The 23824-nt window shown below is 33.6% G+C and overlaps 1 protein-coding gene across 7 annotated transcripts in view; it reads right to left on the reverse strand.

The window, feature by feature from the left end:
• The window catches only part of LOC128984367 (kinesin light chain-like), a 153717-nt gene extending 131403 nt beyond the window's left edge, over positions 1-22314 (reverse strand). For 4 of the 7 annotated variants that reach the window (XM_054403683.1, XM_054403677.1, XM_054403682.1 and 1 more), the window contains exons 1-2: positions 22204-22314; positions 19797-19881 (exon numbers count right to left, since the gene is read on the reverse strand). In XM_054403683.1, the coding sequence (XP_054259658.1) occupies positions 19797-19840 (44 nt within the window). In that variant the 5' untranslated portion in view covers positions 19841-19881; positions 22204-22314. Of the gene's footprint in view, positions 1-3523; positions 3697-5240; positions 5298-19796; positions 19882-22203 lie in introns of those variants that run through there. The other 3 variants (XM_054403679.1, XM_054403678.1, XM_054403680.1) reach the window with 3 other exon arrangements.
• Positions 22315-23824: the final 1510 nt, after the last annotated feature.

The following is a 23824-nucleotide window of genomic DNA, read 5'->3' on the forward strand; positions in this document are numbered from 1 at the left end:
ATCAAACTCCTTTTAGCTAAGGTCTTTTTAGCCTTTTCATAGCTACGAGTTCGTACACGCAAAATATTTGTTCGTAGTTAAAATACCGTCTCACATTTCCCTTAGAAATTGAGTATAAAAATACAATAATAGGGTAGTTTATATATCGTCGTAATATGATTTGAAGGTATTAGGCCTACAGTTAATTGCTATTATTAACTTTCTTCAGTTATTATAGTTAATTATTTTCCAACTATAACAAATTGTTTCAATATTTACTAGAGTCTGAAATAAGGGATTACATTTTAGAAACTTATTCATAAAAAACTTTTTTTCCACGGATGTTAGAACAGAAACATAGAATGACGTCACTGACCCGAATATTAAACTAATAACCATACCAGATGGTTAGGACGTCTTTAGTAATAACATCTGGCCAGTGATGTAATTTGTTTATATTTATGAAACATACAGTTTCTGTTCTATATTATTTGTGTATTTTTCACAATTTCTTCAAGACACGGTATTGATATCTAACTTTCTAAGTGGGCTGGTTGACCTTGCGAACTCCATATGGCATCAGCTGATCCTTACAAAGTGCGACCCACCGTTCAACTTCACCCACTGTTTTGTCACCACGTAGCACAGCCAAACGAGACAAAACAACCTTACATTACGAAAAAATATTTTAAAAATCTCCCAGGAACTAGTTACTCTGAGGCTGATCCATACGAATTTCGTAATATGTAAACATTTTGAGATAAAAAATTACAAAAGACATAGGCCTAATAGTATATTTCGTACCTAGGGCCGAAAATTAGGTTTTGCCGGCTCGAGATAGTTTTTAAGTTCGAGACGAAGTCGAGAACTTAAATCGATCGAGAGCTGCAAAACCATTTCGGTCCGTGGTACGAACGCTATTTTTCACCACACTTTACCCTATTACCACTATTCACCACTATAATAATGCACACTGATAGTCAACACAACTACAACTTTAAGGTTATGTGAAGAAATAATTTGAGGAATCAGCAAAAATAAAAATAAATAGTTGCTAGGCAACGGGGAAAAATAACACAATTCTATTGCAATGCTATGGATTTTGACTGTGTATTTACAATGCATTCATGTTTTAAGTAAGTAAGCGGACAGCTGATTTTGCGGCCCCGGCCTGTAAAAACCTGCTCGGTCCCCAAATTACGATGACAGCTGGCATGGCCAGCAAAACGTAACTTTCAGCCACCAATTAACGTATGTAATACAGCTAAAAACATCTTAGTGTGGTGAAAAAGCTAATTATTTCGTAATATTGCTCTGCAAATCCATTAACAGGTTTTTACAAATATAGACACTTTTGATGTTATACATTTACCGACCACCAAATGCTAACCATTCGAGGTTTTGTGTCTCTATTCCTATTGATTTCATCCAATAACCGTGCAAATTCTGAAGCGTTTTCATTTGGGCGTATATACGAATTGATACGTATCGTCATATATATTTGTTCCCGATTGATGAAATACTAAAGTGTAAAAACAGCTTTTAATACCCAATAATTATTTCTCACAAAATTATAATGTTTTCGATTGACAACTCTGATAATCTATGTTCGAATTTTTTCACAAATGTAATGCTCAAACAACTTCGCATTTGTTGCGTTAGTTCGTGGATACGTAATTTTTTTTATAGCCTCACTACAAAAAACGAAAGCCTAATCTTTTAACTAAAAGATTATCAAAAGATCAACTTAAACTATATCAAAAGACATTAAAGAAATGAATTATCATACACGACTTTTAGACCGTCTCTCTAATCTCCCGAAATATTCCAAGAGCCGTATCACCGTCGCACCGCGCCGTGCATGTAAATGAAATCTCATTAAAAATAACAAAGCGCTAAGATCGATCCAAATCTTCTACCTGCCACCGACCACACAGGCTTCTGGGTAATTTATCAGTGGAATAATCCCAGGGTGTGGAACACGTTTACTTTTAATGACATACGTCTTTAATTCTATCTTAATTATTGTATTTCGAGAAATAGGTAGTTCCTTTAAGTCGGTTGGTGAAAACCAACCTACTAATTACACAGAATGAAGAAACAGGCCTAGGGGATGGATAAAAAGTGTACTTTTTATTAAGCATTTACTACAGATTGTTATAATAACCAGAATTATATTGCTTTCGAGTTTTGTTCATAGAAAACCAATAATTTAATGTGATATATATTTTTCTTCAAGTTATTTTAGGTTAGGGTAAACAAAAATTACGGAGGATAGACACAGAATATGTTTTGATTAAAATGAGCGAATTGTGTTCATATTACTCTCAAAGGAAAAAATGTATTTCGATATATTTATTGATAAATCAATTTGTAATTTCAATATATTTTTTTTAATTTCAAGTCCACATTGTACGGTACTACCAAAGTCAAAGAAATAAGTAGGGACCAGGGACTTATTTCCTATTAAATGACATATTTGTTGTCATTATAGTTTCGAATAAAACTAAATCAAATTAGTAGTTTTCAGTGTCGTGGGAAAAACGGGCGGCAACAAGGCAAACAAAAACGATCAATGAATCAGTACCTAATAAAATTGATAACGGTATGGTATGATTATTTTTTGCCACAATCCATTGAATGAAGTTATCTAGTGGACTGTAATCGACTTTGACCTCAAAGTAACAAAGAATATTGAGTGTGAAATTTAATTATAAAATTAAATCTAAACAATAGTCTACACTACACATATTGTTCCAATTGAATCGTCCTAGACGCTATGGCCATAAATAATATCGTCTCCAAAAGCGATCAACATGCAGACAATTTTAATTTTCCGTTATGTTGGGATGGCCGTGTTATATTTTATGAGAAGAGGAATTAAATACACCTAGTTATCTTTTCGTACAAACTATTATATTAAAATGCACGCAATATTGAGGCATAACCAGTCTATGTAGGCTATAGTATGTCGTCTCTAGTCGCGCCAAAAACTTGAAAAGCTAGCTAATCAGTTGATCCTGGTAAGAAGTGACACAATCCAACGAATTGACGAAATAATCCCAGTTAATTCTATTTTTGTTCAATAAACTTAGATAAAAAAATATGTGCCTTCATCTAATACACGTAAAAACTTGTGTTAGATGCAGGTACATATTGCACTTTCGTATAGATTATGATAATAATCTAACAAGTGTAACGTTTTTTAACCTTGACAAATTAGACGTGCCTTTGTTACATTCACGTTTTAGTTAATTAAGTTAGTTGAGAGTCGTTAACTTTTTAAGTTAAGAAGTGTGAACAAAAGCAAACTCATGAATGTTTAGTTATACCTACCCCAAATGCAGATAACTTATAGTTTAAAGATTTCAATCGATACAAGCTTTAGAAAAATAAATTCGAACGATTGCAGCCTTTAACTAATATCATACATTTTACTTGCATAATATACTAATTAATATGTTACATGTTTAGTGATTAGAAACCTATTATCAAACTAACCCAACCATAACCAAAACCACCACCAATGAGCTGGTAAACGAACCTAAAATGAATGTCGGGTTGAAAACAAGGAGTAAAGAACAAATCCAAAAGCGGTCGTCATGAAAGTAAACACAAAACAACACAAGAAACGAAACAAAACACCTTTTGTCAGCTGTTGACGCGCACACAACAACACGGTCAGACGACAACGCTCGACTCCGACTGACGTTTACCGCGGCGCTAGTGTACCACACAGTGTGAAACGACGATGAAATTATCGTGCGGAACCGTTGCCACCACAATGAAACTAAATTATGGTGCACAGTGTATATGTTGCTTACATTTTTTCTTGTGGAAAACTTAAGACTCTACAGTACTGTTATCAAAGTGAGCAAACTAGTGTGGGTAGATATTTTTACTACTGATCAATTAATATTTAATTTATAATTTATTTATTTATTTATTTATTTGTAATTTATATAAAAATATAACATTTTAAATATTAAAATATATACACAGTTTTTGGTTGCTTTATGAAAAATTCCAAACATGCAATGTTGTTGGTAGTATTAAAATATTTTTGAGTCTTTGAGTTTATTTGACTAACAATAAAAAAAACTTAATATTAATCAACTATTCATTATGAAATTCTCATAAAAATCTTTAGGTCTATGAATAAATATATCTCTATTTGTATTCGGCATGTTTGAAGTATAATTGAAGAAATCTCCTATATTATTTGATTCCTTAGTTATAGTGAAATTACAGTAGCCTATAGGCTACAGATATCTAATGTATGCCTGTGAACTGAAATATGGTTGCCATTGATGTTGAAAAAATGTCCTTTTATTCTACCTTTTTTGCTAAAGTCTTCCATGATATACTGAAAACGAGTAAAGAAGTTTAATAAGTCATTTAACAATACTTTATTAATAGGCCCTTAACCTTAAAATTGGTTATTTCCCAAACAATATTTACCATTCAATGCATTGTTAATACTTTAAAATGTTTCACTAAATTAATAAATTCTTTGAGTTCTAGAAAACTATACAGAACCTTCATTTCTTCTACTTTCCTTAAAACCCGGCTTAACCAGGCTTTGTGTAAAATCCCTCTGGGGACAGAAAGGAAACCTCAAAAGTGCAAAAAGTCAGCTTGTATGAGAAAATACTTTTCTTCTAAAAGCCTGTGTCATAAATGGAAGCTGTGACAACCATAAAGTGCCCTAAGTACACTACTGTGACCTCTACTTGCTAAGATTCTAATATCAACTCCTTTGAAGACCAAGGAGGAATTTCACACTGTATTGAGTAAATAATGATACCACACATTAAATGATCAGCGACATGTTTAGTTGTTAGATGAATAAATCTATAAATTCAAATTATATAATTGTAAAAATAAACTGTGTATCCCAAATACATTGTCAGAAAACATAAAGTATAAACAATAAAAGAGCCATTCAGATGAAAACAAAAATATATTTAAAACCATTGTATGAATGTAGTTTTTCAATAGTCCTTAAATTGTACTGATATCACTGGTACTAAAACACCATTTGCATAATTTAAGCCATAACAAAAACAGTTAAAACAGGGATTCCACCCATAGAGCTCATTTTCAAGGAAAACAACCCAATACATGCAATAAAAACAAAGAGCAAAGATAATTATTAGGATCTTTATTAAAACTATGCTAATATGGCACACACAGCAGTGGTAATAACACTCATCTGTAGATGGAATAAATGAATGAATGAATGAATGAATGTGACTTACAATGAATGATAAAACTGGAGATATAACTGATGTGGTCGTATCCTCTGTCCCACTTACCTGTAAAAAAGAAAAAAATGTTTAGAATTTGTTTACTTAAGAACCTAATAAACTATCTATTACAGTAAAATATTAAAAACTAAATAATTTGACTTAGTTAATAACACGACAATGTAAACCTTGGAGATGAGTGTTATGTTAATCCTTTTCAATCTTATTGTTTGAATTCTGAAAGTGCCCTTAAAAGTGTATCCAACTGGTTTAGTACCAATGGTTTCATACTTAACAATGGCAAAAAAGCAAACCATAGTTTTTACTTTTTACACATTCGTCAAGGCTAGTAATTCTCCCTCATGTGATCAATTAAGTTCAATTAATGTTAAATTATACAGCTTAGTTCTTGATAGAAAATTGACATGGCAGTTTCATACTGATTATATATGTAGGCCTAACAAACTTTCAGGAGTTGTATATTTACTAAGATCTTTAGATAAAAATGTCCCCAAGTCATATCTCAAGCTACAATAGTTTCTTTCAAAGTAATTTATTGTATGGCATATGTTTATGGGGAAATGCAGCTGGAGTACATGATGTCTGGTTCGGAAAAAAACTGTCAGAATACTAGCTTCAGCTGTCTATTCATAGCACTGTAGGTCTAAATCCATGAAAAAGTGTTAACTGTCTTTAGTTCTGTTTATATGTTTTGTATGTTCTACTAGAAGTAAAAACCCAATGTGTATTCTTGTTGAAACGGCTAAATGTAGGCTACATAGCCACAACAGAAGGTTCATGCATGAAATGTACATTCATTTTTGTAGATTGAACAAAGCAGCCAAAAGCTCTAAAAGTTATAGGGCTTAAACTTACAATATGCTTCCTCAACAATTCAGGAATATTGAACCCTTTGCTAATTTTAAAACTGTCGTAACAAATGGTCTTATAAAGCACCCACTTTATTCTGTTCATGAATTTTTACATTTGAGTGCTACTGATTTTATAGATTTTAAGTAACATGCATTGTTATTCTAAACTATTTTTTTATTATATGATATCTATTCTCAATTTACAATTGTGATCTCTTCTGTGATATATGCAAAGTTTTACAAGGTCCACTTTGATAATGTTCATGACTCCTGTTACTTTTTTTTACAAAGACACCATGAGTGTTGAAACCGGTTGCCATCCAGACGACAGAGGGTTACGGCAACAATAAGGTATTTAACCTATAGAATAATACATTTGTTAGTTTATAGCTTTGGCAATGTCTATTGCACAACTGTGTCTAAATGACAATAAAGGATTCTTATGCTTATGGTTATTTAACATTCCTTATTTCTATTGTGTTTTTCAGGACGTTTTTCAGATAACGCCTTATTCATTCAGCTATTGTTTAAACCTTATGTTCTCCACTAACTAGATGGTAACCCCATTTCCCCAAAAGTAGATCAGTAGTTAAAGATTTTTAGTTTCGACTAAAATATTCTGAATCTAGGTTAAAACAGCACATGTCACTTTCAACCATTTTTGTTCAGTCATCTCTCAAAATAGCTGTAAGTACTGATATTTTTATGTTACTCTTGATGGCCCGATATATCAGCCTTCAAAACCAAAAGGTTTGAGCAAAACTATTTTCTTTCTTTGTGACAAAAAGACTAACTCAATTTTGATTGTCATTTACAGTCAGCGATGTTTCAGCAATACTGGCAACCTTTCCTACATTATACAACATGGTTATCGAACCATCACGTCTGCTCATGTGAAGTAACTAATGTGGGACATGGGAGTAACCAAACAATCCTGTGAAACTGCCAAAGAGTAAACAAACTAGTTCCTTAATTACTTCATACTCTATGTACATCCAGACTATAGCGTTTAGGGAACTAGGAAGAAAAATATGTTTGTCAATACATTTATGGCATACAGTTTGAATTCAAGTGAATTGACTCTCAGCATTTTAATTAACATTTTTTATTTCCCTTTGGATGGATAAAATATATTAGATATAATTTAATGGAAGGTGTTTGAGGTATTATAAAATTTTATATTTATCAAGATCTAAAGAACGGGCATAGGTACAGTACTATGTAAGTGGAGTAAGATGTATGTGGCATATTTCATCTGAAAATAAAATATAACTCGGGGCTAGAAACGCTTAAGCCTTTTGTGACACTAATCCAGTAAAGAACGAAGACAAACTAAAGTAAAAGGAGAGAACACACTCAACATTTTCAACCTCACTTGTACGTAAGGAGACACATGAATAACTGTTCTTTAAGTCAATTGGGTGGATTAGATACCACCTTTTTTGGACTGCAGGGGCTTTTTTTAAAAAAAGGGAAAAATAATCAGCGTGTAAAATGAACTTGTTGGAACAATTTAATAACCATTTCTGTTAGAATAGCCTAGTTGCAAAACATAGGAAATAATCAATTTATTTATATTTGCTGCCGGATAAGAATGGACCATAGAATATTTTTAATTGATATATACTAATAAAAATACTTTTACCTAAATTATTCTATCATGATAAATTCTGATTTTTATGAGTTTAATACAGTAATAATTTTATCATTCACAAATAAAAATTAAATATATTATGTGTTAATAAACTTTGATTACATTGTAAAAAAAAAATATTACAAGACTACTTTTGAGCTAGTGTAGGATAAAGAGTCCATTAAACTAAACTTGCCGTGTTTAAGGTGTAAATATTCACTTCACATCATCACTTAGATGAACTAAACATTTCCAATACTCCACCAGTAGAAACATTACCTATACTATACTATGGGTATAAGACACTAAAAGAGGTCAAAGGGTAGGGCAAAAATTGTATTGTGACTAACTTACAAATAAAGTATTAGAATAAAACACTATAGGTATAGAATAAAAACACCATTTTTTCGATATGTTTCTTGTTTTACAATAGTGACTAGCGTTATAAACTGTGGTATAAAGATATATTTTGCAATATGTACATAGAGTAAAAAATTCATATGGTCATAAGATGTCTGTGTGATCAATTTTTATTTGCATAACACAGACCTAGCAGTCGTACATCAATACATCATATTCATATGGCTAAGTAAATTGACACTTACTGAACGAATTTGGTTTTCAAAATCAACAACTAACATAAGAAACACACTTGGGATTCTATCATAAAATTGTGTCATTACAGAAAAGAAATACGAGAGTTGATTCTAGATACACCCGAGGGGTTTGTTGTTCAGAGTTCAATATATCGCAGCCCTGGGCAACTCTGAGTATGAACGGAATTACGTCCCTCCTATCGGGGGAAATCTTTCCATCTCCTCGTTATTTTCTAGCTAACTACCGATTCTTCAATCCACTTTTCCCTGTTGCTTTCCTTCTGCTCAGATGCAAATAATTAAAACTCGTCTTAACACAATATTTTTTTGAAATTGCGAGACTATATTTAGTAAAATTTAAATTTGTTCCCGAAGTAAACTATGGATGGCAATGCTACTCTCCTAAATCTTAAAGTTTTCTTTAGATCCTTGGGGTTTTTATATGGTGCAATTATATTGTTATTCTGTATCAAATGTTATTCTTTAAGCTTAAGTAAAATATTACAAAAATACAAATGTTATATGTTGGGAATGATTTGAACACAAATCTAAAAGCAAGTAGAGTATAACATCTTGTAAGCATATTTCACTTGTCCCGCGAGGGTTCTAGTTCTAACCACTACACACGGCTGGATTGGGACTTACAACCAACACACATTAATTTGCCATCTTGTGTGCGGAATGAATATATCTTGCTTTTACTGAGAAGGATAATGTTAACACGAAATGGTAGTGTATCAGGCTTATAACTTCAATCCTGACACTTTATGCAGTAGTATGAAAAAGAAAGCTATTTTAAATTACAGCAATATCAAATAATCAGCATAATACGTGTTTATTTTACGATTATTTTATGGATTGGAGTGTCCAATCGATCACCAAATATTTCCATCTTTTTTATAAACTTACTGTTTTGTTAAACATTACAGGCCTAAGTGTAAATATATCTTTTGAGTGTTATTAGACATATTTTTATTTACTCTCCGTAATTATTATCAAGGTACTATTTTAACAGTGCTTGGTAAATTATACTCTTTAATTTTATTCTTTAAGTGTACCTTGATAAAATTACTAATTTTAGACACCAAATCACAATTTTTTAAAAGGGAAAAATACATCTTGTTTTAGCATGATTTTTTCAACAAGTCCTCTATTTTTAAACACAGTTGTCTATCTAGTTTTTATTTCTAAGTCTATAAGTGGCATTTATCAGGAATACCTGAAAATTTGGGTTGTAAATCTATTTTTTGTCAATGTGTTACACCAACTATAATACCGTACTCAAGAAAGACAAAACTAAATTTACCTTAAAGTTATTTACCAGCTTTACAAATTTTAAAACTAAGAGCAATTATAGAGGCACTAAGTTATTATTAGGTACTGCTTATTTCACTTAGTTATAGGTTATAGTTTCCTATGAATGTTCTGAAGTAAATCCAGGCCAAACATCACGACAATTTGATTACCCAGAGATAGTAAATAATGTTAAAACGGAAAAAATTAGAACCCTGATAATTTTTTAAATACTAAAACTCTTTTCATATCTCCAAAAGAAATAACGCACCAATGATATTCAATAGGCAATGAATTAAACATCTCTCGGCAGTTGCACATAATTGATTTCTGTCCCGAGACGCTTTTATCTAACATATTCCAATTAATTGAGAAGTTTTTTTTATTTGAAATTCCATTTAACATACACAAACATTTTTCAGATAGTTATTGGTGTATAAATAATTTAAATCCACAGTAGCACACAAAACAATTATTTATAGTTTTTTGCTTAATACTTTTACTCTATAAATACAATTATGTTTAAGTGTGGGTTGTGAATTCAAATTGGTAGTTTTACAAAAAAAAACTAAGGTCGTAAGAATGATTATAGCCAGGAGAACTCGAAAAATAAGGCGATCATTCTAGTCAAAGGGAAATGTCAAGACACCAAGCCTTGATCTTGGCTCAAACATGGACAATAAAGTCCTTTATCCTTTAGAGAGATATATGGAACCAATACCTCACCAGATACCTGATCCTTTACCTGACGCTACAAACACCGCACAGGAAACTTCAACTTATCACTTTCACAACAAATTTGAATAGTAAACTTTACGATTAAAAAGAAAACATATTTGTAAAATAGTTTTCCATTTTCTATTGTTTAGGTACAGTGGTAAAACATTATAGTTATGGTAGATGTGCTATACTTTAGTATACCGTAAATTAAAGAACCAAACTTCTTAAACAGTGTCCTCTCCCATTGCAAACGCAAAGCAAGAGTACCTGCAATAAGCAATTTATACTCTAATAGGCCAACCCCGTACGAAGGACGGGTACTCTGCTAGTACTTTATACATGAAAGTTTAAAGAAAGTTTGTAGAAAGGTTTTGGCAAGTGAGAAAATATTCAAGGATAGTAACCTTAGGTTCATAAAACCTAAAAACTTTTACTGAGCTACCTACAATAAATAAATAATTAAAATACATTACATGACTAATCAAAAAGCTTATTTGATAACAAAATGAGGATTTCAAATTTCTATTTTTTCACTAACACTCACTAAAGAGAAAGAAGTTGTAGACAGGGTAAGGTAATATCTTCGCTAATATTATGAGCTTGAATTATGCATGAGCCTTAGGATTATCAGATACGGATCAGCCCACACCTCTTACTAGCACCTAAGTGAAAAGTTATGATAACAAGTGTAGCTTGACTTATGACAAATCTAAAAAAAATAATTATGTTATTTTAGAGGAAATTATTTTTTAATAATTTGGCACAATAGCAAAGCTAAAGGGGGTTCGTTCTCTAGACTATGCTCTTGGGAGGGAGCAAGTTATAATTATTGACTTACCCTTTTAAGTTACATAAAAAACCAAATAACTCCAATATCATACACAGCATTCAGTTTAATTTTAAACACAAGTGTAAATAGTTAGTTTATCATGATTCCTAAGGTGAGAATATAATTAAAAATTACTCCTTCGATCAAACCTATACACAGTAGGTAGACTCTATTTTTATCAAACTGTTTCTCTTGGTTCAAATCTATAAATTTATGTTAAATAGCTGTCCCAGCCACGTTTAGTTATAGAATTTGTCAACAAAGGTTCATAGAGGGGGGTTGCATAAGGAATAAAGTTTATTTTTCTACAATACCCATAACAGACCATATTTGTACATGTATAATTTGTCTGATGAAGAAAATCACTCTTTATAATTATATAGCCTTGATTAGAAGGCAGTTTTAGTTATTTTCAGACTAATGTATATAAACGTAAATCATCCTTGTATCAAGGGAGACAAAACAATAACAAATAAGATATATTTGACATTAGACCATACATTTGTCAAGGATCATCTTGACAGAGCTGCAATGTATTATTCATGAGAAACTCTCCTATCTAACCTGTCACAATATCAGGTTTCATCCGAAACAATAGAGATCATAACACGGTTTTCTTTTCTACAAACAAACGCTTTAGTAAAACTAACAACCAATTTTAAAAAGTTGAAAGATATCAATTAGTCTAATTCCTGGATTGTTTTTACCATGTGAAAGACTGCAAAAGTGAAAAATATGGAAACTTAATATGAATGGTTTTTGTCTGGAAATACAAACCATTATTTCTATTGCGAGACGGGTGAACTCAAGGTTTATTATCTAATTACAACTCTTAATTACTCATACACTCAAACCCATCAGAGAATAGAGAAGAAATGATTTCACAATAATTGATTGACACAGTAGTTCTGGCTATTATTTACAACTACAGTAGGTGATAAGACAGTTAAATCTACTCCATTACATTTATAGGGAAACCTTGATGTCTTATTGTTAAGCCATAATTAAGTGTATCTTACTAATATTATAAATCTGAAAGTTTGTGAGTTTGTGTGTGTGTTTGTGTGTGTGTTGCTCAATCACGCATAAACTACTAGACGGATTGGGCTGAAATTTGGCATGATGATAGCTCACATTCCCGATTAACATTAAAGCATATTCTTATCTCAAAAACCCTTTCGGGCTCCGCCCCAGTGGCTCTGTAGTTCCCCATGTTAATCTTATGATTTTTCAAATTTAAAAGGAATTAACGAATCTTAACAGCTGTTTCAATCCAACAAGTTGGTTCTGTTCTATGATGTTCAATAGCATAAAAGTTACAAGTATTACTAACAGGGTGCAGCACTATTAATTTTTTTTAATTTTTGACAACAGCTAATTTCCAATCAAAAGGTGAATGAGCGTAGCGAACGAACTTCAACCTGGAGGCGAGTTAGCGTAGCGAACGAGCTAACTTGAAGGCAAGTGAGCGCAGCGAACGAGCTCCAACCTAAAGGTGAGTGAGCGTAGCAAACGAACTTCAACCAGGACGTGAATGAGCCATGCGAATACTTATGAAGCTAAACGGGGCGAAGCCCGCGGGTACAGCTAGTTAAATATATTTATCAAATATTTATGCACTAAATTAGTTCTATCAGAAATGACAGAAGGTCTTAATTCACACAAACAAAATATCTCTTAATAATTTTACTAAGACAGTGAAGTACTATATTTACTAAATAGCCTAGCACTTTATTATTTTTAGCTAAGTGGGGATGCAGAATAAGTATAGCATGTGGTGAGATGACCCTTGTAGCTTTGTTACCAAGATAAGCTGTGTTTTTCTAGCAAGGATTATTTATATTTAAGCCCAATGAGCAAGGAGACACACTCAATTTTCAGCTGTCAAAAAGCTAATGACTTTCTGAACCTTCTGATTATTTGGTAAGTACAGTAAATAACCACTCAACGAAGCTGCTCTTTTGCAATAAAATCATTCCTTATGGTTTTATTTGGGTGTAGGTTTTTTGTTAAAGTCCTAAAATCAGTTTTTTATAGCTTTATTTGGATAAGTAGGTGACTCAGTCAGTAGAATAAACTAGGCTATATATCCAAGGCTGCATTGTACTTGGTTTGTGGTGCCACCACAAGTCAGTTTAGTTCATTCTCTTACTATATCCAGTTTCTTTTCTTGGCTTTATATGATCCACATACATGCCTAACGCCTATGTGAAATAGCAATGACGGCTTAAAAGAAATTGTACACTACTTTTTAGACAAGAAAGCCCATATAAGATAATTCATCAGTGCATTTTAGCTTAATAATTTGCTAAGCAATAAGGGCAATTTTGCATACAAAATTGTATCAGTTAACAGATCCAGACAAACCAAAAACCTAACAGTTACAGAACACGGTATGGAAACCATCAAACTGAGAAATACAGTAAGTATAATTTGAATGCTGACCACAACTGAGGAAGTGGCCCGTAGTGTCAGGTGCATAGCATGTTGTCATTGTGATAAGACCACCATATTAGGCATCATTCAACGGATACCGTCCGTTAGGTCTTAGGTCTATGAACTGTTACTAGACAAAAGAATTATTACTGTATTGGGGTATATTTTCTTAGCAAGGATTGGCAGGCGGCAGTCATCTGAAGAAGCATGGAGGAAAAAGTGGGATTTCACATTCAAATTTAACAATTTAAAAAGAGAACAGGATTTCTGTGATAACCAATAATAATGGGATCAATATTTCAAGAATATGCCGTATACTACTTGTATACACTTTAAGCCATGTTTACACAAGGCCAGTAGAGCAGGCAGGTTACTTGCTCTAATGTATTTCAAGTTACCTTAAGTAACCTGCCAGCCAACCAGCCTCAGGTAAACACGTCTTTAGCCTGGTTTACTATTTTCATTAATGTTACAATTCTTTTAATGTAAACAGGTAGTGTACTATTACTATGCTATATAGCCTATACATTTATAAGTGTGAGTAATGGAATTAACTAAGCTTGTAAGTAAGTAATCAAGTATTCAAGCAAAAGTGTTTCAAATCATGTTCAAAACATTGAATGGTACACATGGTTTATGGTTTCTGCAAGCCAATTTAAAATATCTCAAATAGTTAAAAAGTTCAGGGGGGATGCAAGTTACTTTTTAGCCACTCTGTATATAAAACAAGTGTTTTTATAGATTCAACCCACATCAAAACTTTGATGTCTTGATATGTCTCGTATTCTGCTATGTGTGTACGTTTTGCAACAAGACAGTTTGACATGTCGTCTTGCCTAGCCTCAACTGATGCAGTGCAGTGAATGGTCGGCCTTAAGATATTGCTAAAGATTATTTTTTTTGTGTAAAACTTCTTCTAAATTGTATCAACCGCTATTCCTTTCCTGGACATATCACACATCCTGTCTCTAGTTTATCCTGCTGATAAACAGTATCAAGTTTATCAATAGTGGTTCTCCGCATACACAATTGTTGAGTAAAATGGGTAAAATGTTATGTGCTCTCTTAGAAATAGGCTAATACCATTTACACCTAGCTTGATTGAATACAAATATGACTTATTATTATTGTTTAATTGTCATAAAGGAAAAATTCACACCTCTACCTTATCTTTGTTATTTTTGTTGAATGAGGAAAGTAGTAAACGTCTTTAAAAATGTCTATGATCTGAACTGATGTTTAAAATGTAATTTGTCAAATACGTTAATGACTAATAAAACAAGAATGATACCAAAATTATTCATTGCGGGTTGGGGCATATTAACTGCTGGGTTACAGTACAGTATTATCACTGTGCTAATTTCTCAGTATGAGTCAAACCTGGGCCTCCATGACTATTTATCTTCTTCTAACAACCAAATAGGCCTTTTCCCATAAAAACAAATTAATTAATTACTTGAGTAGGCCTATTTATTTATTTGAAGAAGTTACTAAAAATCCAAGAAAGAAACTATTAAAAAGTAAATTCATACTTGGTTCTTATCAGACACTGATAAAGAACTAGGCGAGACACATGCCCTGCCCATCCTAGCCATAGGTACTTTTGTTTAAAACGAATGTTGTAAAAAATGTTTGGTTCGGTAAATATATAAGGTAGAAATAGAAATCCAATAAGATATTTTGAATCAGGCAAATTTTATATTTTTTTGTTTAAGCCTATTTTTTTGTATCCTTATTTTTTTCTTCCCAGAACATGGACCAATTTATAATTGTTATATTAACAAGGTAATTAAGGGCAGAATAATAAATTGTTAAAAGTTTAACTACATTCATATATAAAAAAAACAAAGATGACTTTATGCTTTTGTCACACATTTAACAATCTTATTCATGTTTTGCAAAAATTATTCCATTTTACAAAATTTTACAACTTTTCTCAATGTCAAACCTCTATTTTCCTAAAACTATTCAAAGTCTTGATGAAAATACCCTGCATTTGCCGCATCTATGTCATAATATATTTAACCTTATTTGACAACAGACATTTAAAACAAACCCAACACAACCGATTGACCACATCAAAGTGGCAATACAAAAGATAGGCCTAATATCAATCAGCATGACTGATGGATATGAAACAATAACACCCGTACTTGGGCATTGTTTCACGGATCATTACACGACAGCTAATTACGACTTCTCTTGTTCACCGAGTGTTTCATTACGCTCGGCTCAGTTGACTGTGTAACCCACGTTACACAGGTAACGTCTATACCAGCTACTCACAGCCAGCTTGAATTTGGAATAAAAGTATTTAATTTAATTTGGCAGTCACCGGTTAAGTTAGACAAAACCAAAAGCTCACAAAGACAAATACCCCTGCTGCAGCAAACCTGTAAACTAAGCGAATTTCCATTTGCCTGATAGAATTTTTATTAAACTATCTCCTTAAAAAGACTTATTCTCATTCCCTATCTAAATAACAAGAATAGTTTAATGAGCACTTAGGTTTGCTGCTTCCGGGAATGGAAAAGGTGTTTTTTGATCAAATGTTAATAGCATTAATTATTTTGCCAAATTTTATTGAAATACATCAATAAACAAGCAAAATATAATAGTTTATTTATTCTTCATAAGGATAACATGGGAATTTTAAATGTACAGTGTTTTTTTTGTTTTTTTTTCTCCTTAAACTGTTAATTGCATAAAAACGTTTCAATATACCTAGGACTACTGAATTATTTATTTTTTTAAGCTCTACAAAATGGTGAAAGAACAGTGTTTTTCGCCTCTAGGGACACCAAAATGAAAAGTATATCGGTCCCGTCTTTAGATCTTACTGTGCCAATAGTAATTCAATAATAGTAATTAGTAGTATTTAATGGTAATAGTAATCCAAATAAATAAATAATAAATAGAGAAATTCGCTAAAACAAACCTAAATTAATACCATCCTAATAAATATAAATGTTAGATTAATACATCAAATTATGTCCAAAATAAAACGTAGGCCTACATATTTGTTGAATTATAAAGATTCACAGTTATTCCTTTTAACACAAAATAATAGTATCGTGTTTAGACTCATTTTTATTGTCTTAAATAGGAGTTTATAAAAATCACAAAACCACAAACTTTAAGAACCAAATTTAAAAAAAAAATTGTTAGAGCATACTAGAGGGTTAATTCAGCCAGGTAAAAAGGCCGGACCCGATAGTGGTGAGGGTCGCCTAAGGGACATTTCAGCGTCCACGAAGCCCCTGCCAAAGTATAAATAATTTTATGGGTACTAACATAGCCTTATAACGTTAACAATGTCTGGTGACCGAAGTAGTATTTCAAATTATAGACCAATTGTGATCCAATCGGCTTTGGCCATGGTTTACGAATCTTTGGTCTTGGACCATCTCTATGCTTATTTGAAAAAATATATTACTTGTAATCAGCATGGTTTTCTTAGAGGCCGCTCCACCATTACTAACCTACTATCATTTCAGGAATATGTTTCATCGGCATTCACTAGTTCAAGGCAGGTTGACTGCATATACTTGCATTTTTCCAAGGCTTTTGTTAAGGTTCATCATGGTTTGATGATCGGCAAACTTGCTGGTACTTTAATACTGTACATTTATAATTGACATAATTGGTGTACTGACGTCGGACTACTTGATGTTTGCTGATGACCTCAAGATATTTTCCCGTATCTCCTCATCCTTAGACCATGAACATCTCCAACGATTTCTCACCAACGTTGAGACGTGGTGCAATGAAAATACAATGGAACTCAGTGTATCTAAGTGTCATGTTGTCTCATTCACAAGACTTGTAACATGTAGCAATTTTGACTACAAAATTGGTGGTGATATTCTGAAACGTGAGGATCGTGTGAGGGATCTTGGTGTCATACTTACCTTGAGTCCTGCTGAGCACATCATTCATATTATCGCAAGAGCTAATTCCATCTTAGGATTCATCCTTAGATCATCAAGAGACTTCAAGTCCCCACAGTCACTTCTAGTGTTATATAAGACCCTAGTGCGACCAGTTTTGGAGTATGGCTAAATTATCTGGTCACCATATCAGCTTGGTCATATTGAAATGACCTCTGCGTCTTAGGTGCCCGCCTGGGCTATGAGTATCGTGCCCCACCAATCTTGAGCTTCAGGAGCGCTTCGTCCAACCTCTCCATCTCAGAAGAAAGCTGCACGACAAGCTTTTTTTGTTTTAACTGGTCCGTGGTGAGATTGATTCTACCGGCCTACTGGAGGGAATTAATTTCCTTATACCGAGAGGAACACAATCTTCAGATACATTTGCTCACTTGTACTTACCAACTAACTACTCTCTCAATAGTTGATTGGCCAGATTGCAGCGTCTTGGTAACGAAGTCGGATCACAAGTTGACTTCTTCAACGAACAGTTGTCTTCCTTCAGAAGGAAATCCTCTAACATTATCTTTGTTATGCCTGTTTTGTAGCTGATGTTTGTTTGTTTTGTTCCTAAATCTCTTTCATTCTTGTTATTCATTCACAGAGATTTATTGTTGTTTGTTGTTATTTTTTCACGTAGAACTTAATGTCATCATAGTTTATATTTTGTTAAATCTTGAGGAGATATTTGTTGTTGTTACTTTCAAAATCTATATGCTTTTTCTGAAGTCCAAATTAATATCAGGCCTAAATATTTTTTGTAATTAGCCTATCTGTACAATACTTTGTTAATGTTATTATCTTCTGTTATTTGTTATATATATCTGTTATTTCATGAGTAGGCAGTTTAATGAAAATGCAAACCGAAAGTAAAAAAAAAATAAAATAAAAAAGACATCCATTCTAAATAAACAGGCTTAAAAGTGAATGGAAGTTGAAGCGGGTCAACAATAGCAGAATGTATGCAAGAGTCTTCTCATTAATTAGGCTTTGAAGAGTCTCTTCAGATGGAAATGAGTTGCCTGCCTGCTCGCCTCTATGAGTCAATGGAGCGTTTGTAGCGTTTACATGGTCGGTATTTTCATATTTGTTTAGAAATAGGTAGTTGATAGGTGGTTCTCAGATACAAACTTTTCTCCATAAGATAATGAACATATGTAAATAGTATGAATGTCATTTACATTTTACTGATTGGCCTTTGGAAAGAATCGGCTGAAACGTCGACTGTAACATACCCTTTAAAGGACTGTAACTTTAAAATAAAGGATTTACCCATCGTCCCGAGTAAATAAAGTTATTACTTATGTCTTATAGGGGAGGGCTTTCTCCCATATCTCTGGAAAAAGTTTTTACTGTAGGCTACTTGTCTGAGAAATCAAACCTTCATCATTTTCTAGAGGGGGGGGCTTAACCAAGGCAAAACTAAAAAAAAAACAGGTTGTAATTGTAACAGTCCTCTGGCACAACGTCATCGTAAGTGACGCCAATGACGTAGGCTAATGTTTATCGTTTGTGATCAGCTGCTTGTTTTAATTTTAATCTTTTCTTGGCAAACAAAAATATAACTAAAAAAATAACACTAGGCCTACAACATTCCCGTCGCCTATAATTACGACATGCTGAGTTGCATTACGGCCTGTTTATTTAGTGTTGCCTTGGCTTAACACAGCTTATTAAGTGTTTTGACTGGGACGGGTGGCGTCGTCCTGTAATCCAGCAGCTACTAGGAGGTCACGAATTGTGGATATTTATAGGCATGCACTGTGGATGCAATACTCTCTGGTGTGGATTAACGTCCGCACGAGAGAGTACTACGACTATCTGCAGTACTATCCTGATAATTAGACCAATTCGTATATACCAAGACAAAAATGTGGTTCGGAATCCACTATAAACTGTACGTCCCTTAGTTGCCATTAGCTGTATGGGCTGTTAATTAACAGCTGTGTCTAAGGAATATGTCGGCCTTACTCACTCACAAGACTACAAGATCGCGCCACTCATCCTACACTCATCTCCATTCATACTTGGCTTAAAATACCTACTATTGTATGGTCGCCATTTCATCGAAAAGTATTAAAGTATAAATTGAGTCTTTTTAACAGCAGTTCTGCCCCCTGTCCACACATACTAACTAGTCTCTATTGCTACTAAATCTCTTTGTAAAGTTCTTTATAGTTACTGTACAGCAATAATAGATCAGATTATTGATATAATAGATTATTGATAATGATAATAGATTATTGATCTATACACTTACTGGTCTTGTCGAGCCTCCATTCCTACGGCAACTGAAGACACCATAAGGGACTCAAGGGCATGGACAAATTAAGCCACAACCAAACCTAGAAAAAATCATATCCTTTAGCCTGTGAAATATATAGGCTGTCTACCTACAAAAAGTGCATATTATTTAACCCTTTGCGTTCATTATTCATCATTCTCTTTTCCTTCCCTATAGATCAAGAAGGCCACACTTAGTGGTCCTCTCATAATGAAGCGACATTGTCAGTGCTGAAGGTAGCCCCGCAGCTCGGGCCGGCCATGCGTAGTGGCCTCTTACGCGATTCCTGTTCTGCTCTGTTTTAGTGGTTTTTTTCACATTTTATTTAACTTAAATGAACCGTTTTTTTATTGCTTTTGAATAAGTTTTTTGACCAATAAAGATACTTGGTTTGTTTTATTATGGTAAGAATATTAAATAATTTCATTGGTTACAAAGGTTCTAATATCTGAGCAATCAAATTGTTATTATATGAGTGTCAGCCTACCTAATTGAATCCTAATGATGACCGAGTTTACAGTTAGCCTATATTAGCTTAAAGATCAGTGTTTTGGTGTTAAAAGGCTCGCAACACAGCATTTAAATCCGAGCGTTACAAGATGTAATCAAGATTAGTAATAATCCAAACCTGTCAGCTGTAGGCCCCTTGCTTCATATAAATATTACAACTCTGACGTTACGGATCTCGGCCTTCTGTAGTGGCTTTTTAAGGGTTAAAATTATGGTACTTATTAAGTTTTACAGCAACAATGAAAATAATAGGCCTATATCAACAGATTGCTTTTGTCTTCCATCTTGCAGTAGGCCTAGATTGATATCCAATAAGAGATCTTTAAGTTTAAATTAAACAAAAATTGATAACAATATCCCTGCTGTAGCAAACCTGCAGATTAGGCGAATTTCCTCTTACCTGGCTGGAAATCTGTTAACAAATTCCCTAAAATTGTCAGATTTATTTTTTCTAGGCCTATATAAATAACGGTAAAATTAATTTTATTAGGCCTACGTAGGCTACTTCAAAACGTCAATAACTGTTAATACCATATTTTTACACAGTAAGTAGGCAGAACAAACCCCAGGAATGTTAAATTCAGTAAAAAATCTTAAATAAACAACAAAAAACTAAGTAGGCCTACTCACAGCAAAAATATCTGTTTGACAGATAATTTAGGCTACTGTGGTACAAAAAGAAGAACCAAACCAGTCTGCGTGAAAACATTAAAAGAGCACCCTCGTCTTGGGTTTGCTAATTATTGCTGCCCAGTGAAGACGACAAAAAAAAGATTCCCTTTGTCCAGCGAGCACATAAATTACGGTATTCCCACATCAATTAAAATAGGTAACTTATTTATATACACATTCAGTAAAACGAATATCACAAATCTTGTAATCGACCTGCACTACATCTGCCATTTTATTAACACCAAACTAAAATAACAAGGAGAAAGTTGTAGACAAAAGAAGTCACAAAGACACCACAAGCCAAACAGAATGCTCCACAATGACACCACCACAAATCATTAGCAATGCAACAACAAGTCATTTTACCACAAAACCTAAAATCAAATTGGATTCTTTCATTTATTCCAGGCTGATGAAATATCAAATTGAAAACTAAGCAAACTGGACGAGACTTACAGTTAGAGTAGAGCAATAAGTTAGAGAGTGTCAAAAATCAATTCATTTGTAATGAATTTTAGCAGCAGCACTCCTCCATAAGTTACTTAGGTCTACTTGACTCCCTCTTACCGGGACACCTTTTAACCAGACATCAATAAAGGGACTATTCTAGGCAGAAATGACATCTCTTTAACCGGACATTTTTTATCAGCACATCGGTTTAACCAAACTAGATCGGCAGGAAGTGGGTGGTACTGAAACGACTGTTCTTAATCGATTGTTTAATTTGATATATAGTATGGTTAGTTAGGTTAGGTTAACCTTACCTAACTAACCAAACGATATATCGAATAATCGATCTAGGCTATATTTTCATTCGGTTGTTTGTGCCAACAGATATGGAAGTGTAACCCTCATAGGCTACCGTATATTAGGTTAACTTAATATAATTCTTTTCTGGAACCTACATTTAGGTTAACCTGCAGACAATGTTCCTCCCACCCTAAAATAACCCAGGTGAAAATGTTAACGAAATAATGGTTAAGATTTAAGAATACACCTGATAAACTAGAGATCTCTGAGCCTTTCTCTTTCTCTTATTTAGGACTACAACTTCATGCTAGGCTTACAGGAAATAAAATGACAAAATAATGGTGGTGTTGCCTAGGCTAAATAAATGTCATATTTTGTAGGTCTAATTCTGGTGTAAATTGGTAAAATATATAACCATCTACTAATGCAATAATTAATAGTAAATACTTACAAAATTAAAATGTATGATAGTGTAGAGAAAACCAAGTAACTAAAAGGCTAATAACTTCACGCGACTGTCAAAGACAAGGCAAGATAAATGACCACAATCCAAACCCACAATCTCTGAACTGAACTGAACTGAATCCTGAATCTGAATCTGATTGATCCGAACGAATTCGATCCGGATCCGGATCTGTCTCGTATCTATCTGCTGAGTCTGACCGAATCAGACTTGACTTGACTCGAGTGAGAGTCACTGGTTCTAATTCTGAACTGAAGCACGGCCACCTTTAACTCCAGGCCGCGGCCTTCGAAGTGGCAACATCGCAAGTAGGGTTGTTACAGCTATTTTGTTTTGTAGGCAGCTAATGGTATTTGTGTATTTTAATAATATGAAAGATAAGTACTGGGCTATGAAAATATTGACTCCACTTTAAATATACAAAAATAGATTTTCAATTTAAATATTGTTTTGGTTTTCAATTCTATATGTTTTATTTTCAATCTTTTAATACATTTGTGTTCATAAATTTAAATTTAAATGAATAAAACAGGAATTAATGAGCTGGTGTCACTGTCTGTCATGTTATCTTATGGGACGTCTGGCGCTAGAGAACGCCACTTGCAACGTTGCCAATTCTACCAGGCCGCGGCCTGGAGTTAGAGGTGGCCGTGACTGAAGCCAGCACTCGTTCCGGCCGAGGAGGCCGGTTTCACTTTGGTTCTCAATATTTTTTTCCTGAACGCCACCTCAGTATCATATTGATTATACCATAGATAAAAGTGTCTACACCTTTTATCTATGATTATACCTATAAATAATAGCTCTTCCCTGAGTTATATCTTGATGAGGTGTTTACAAGGTCAAACTGTACCAATCTTCTTAAGGCAAGCGATCTTAACATTCCCATCTAACTGGATGATGTGCAGCTGATCCTTCGGAGAGAAACGAGAAAACCATTCTACACAGCCTAGCTGCACGTCACTCCTTGGAGCAAGTAAATCACGTCAAGAACCATAGGAATGTTAGTCTGGATCTGGTCTTCAGAGCCTTGTTTTGGTTGCTCCAGCTAGACGAAGATGAAATTGCTAGGCCGGACGTAAATTACTCTCTTTTGTCTTGGTCTCTTCAATTGCCATAACACATTGCCACTTGCCAGCTTTGAACACATACAATCATTTCTCCGATGTGCAGGCAAATTTCAAGTGGATGATTGATATGTTAGGAGACATTTGCGTTAAATGCAGCCCCTTAAAACGGGTTGGGACCTCCCCATTTCCCAAGTGGTTTTCAAAAGACCTTATAAACCTTATTATTGAGAAGAAAAAGCTCAGTGGCGCTACAAATCTACTCTGCAGCCTACAGACTAACACACTTTCTATGATCTGTGTAACAACCGCAAGGCACTGAGTTGCACCTGCTACAGAAACTATCGTGGGGCCATCCCAATCCTAAAACTTTTGTAGTTTCGCCCGGTCCACAAGGGATGCACCCGCTTTTCCAACTCATGTCTTCTTAAATGGGCATACGACAATAATGACTATAATGAGATTGCAAACATGTTCTCTTAATTTTTTACATCAGTATTTTCCCAGCCTGTCGCAGCTTACCACTCTTTTACATTTGAAAG

This window comes from Macrosteles quadrilineatus, unplaced genomic scaffold (assembly GCF_028750875.1).
Source record: "Macrosteles quadrilineatus isolate MER2022 unplaced genomic scaffold, UCM_ALF_1.0 Scaffold_2__2_contigs__length_208266976, whole genome shotgun sequence".
Classification (NCBI taxonomy): domain Eukaryota; kingdom Metazoa; phylum Arthropoda; class Insecta; order Hemiptera; family Cicadellidae; genus Macrosteles; species Macrosteles quadrilineatus.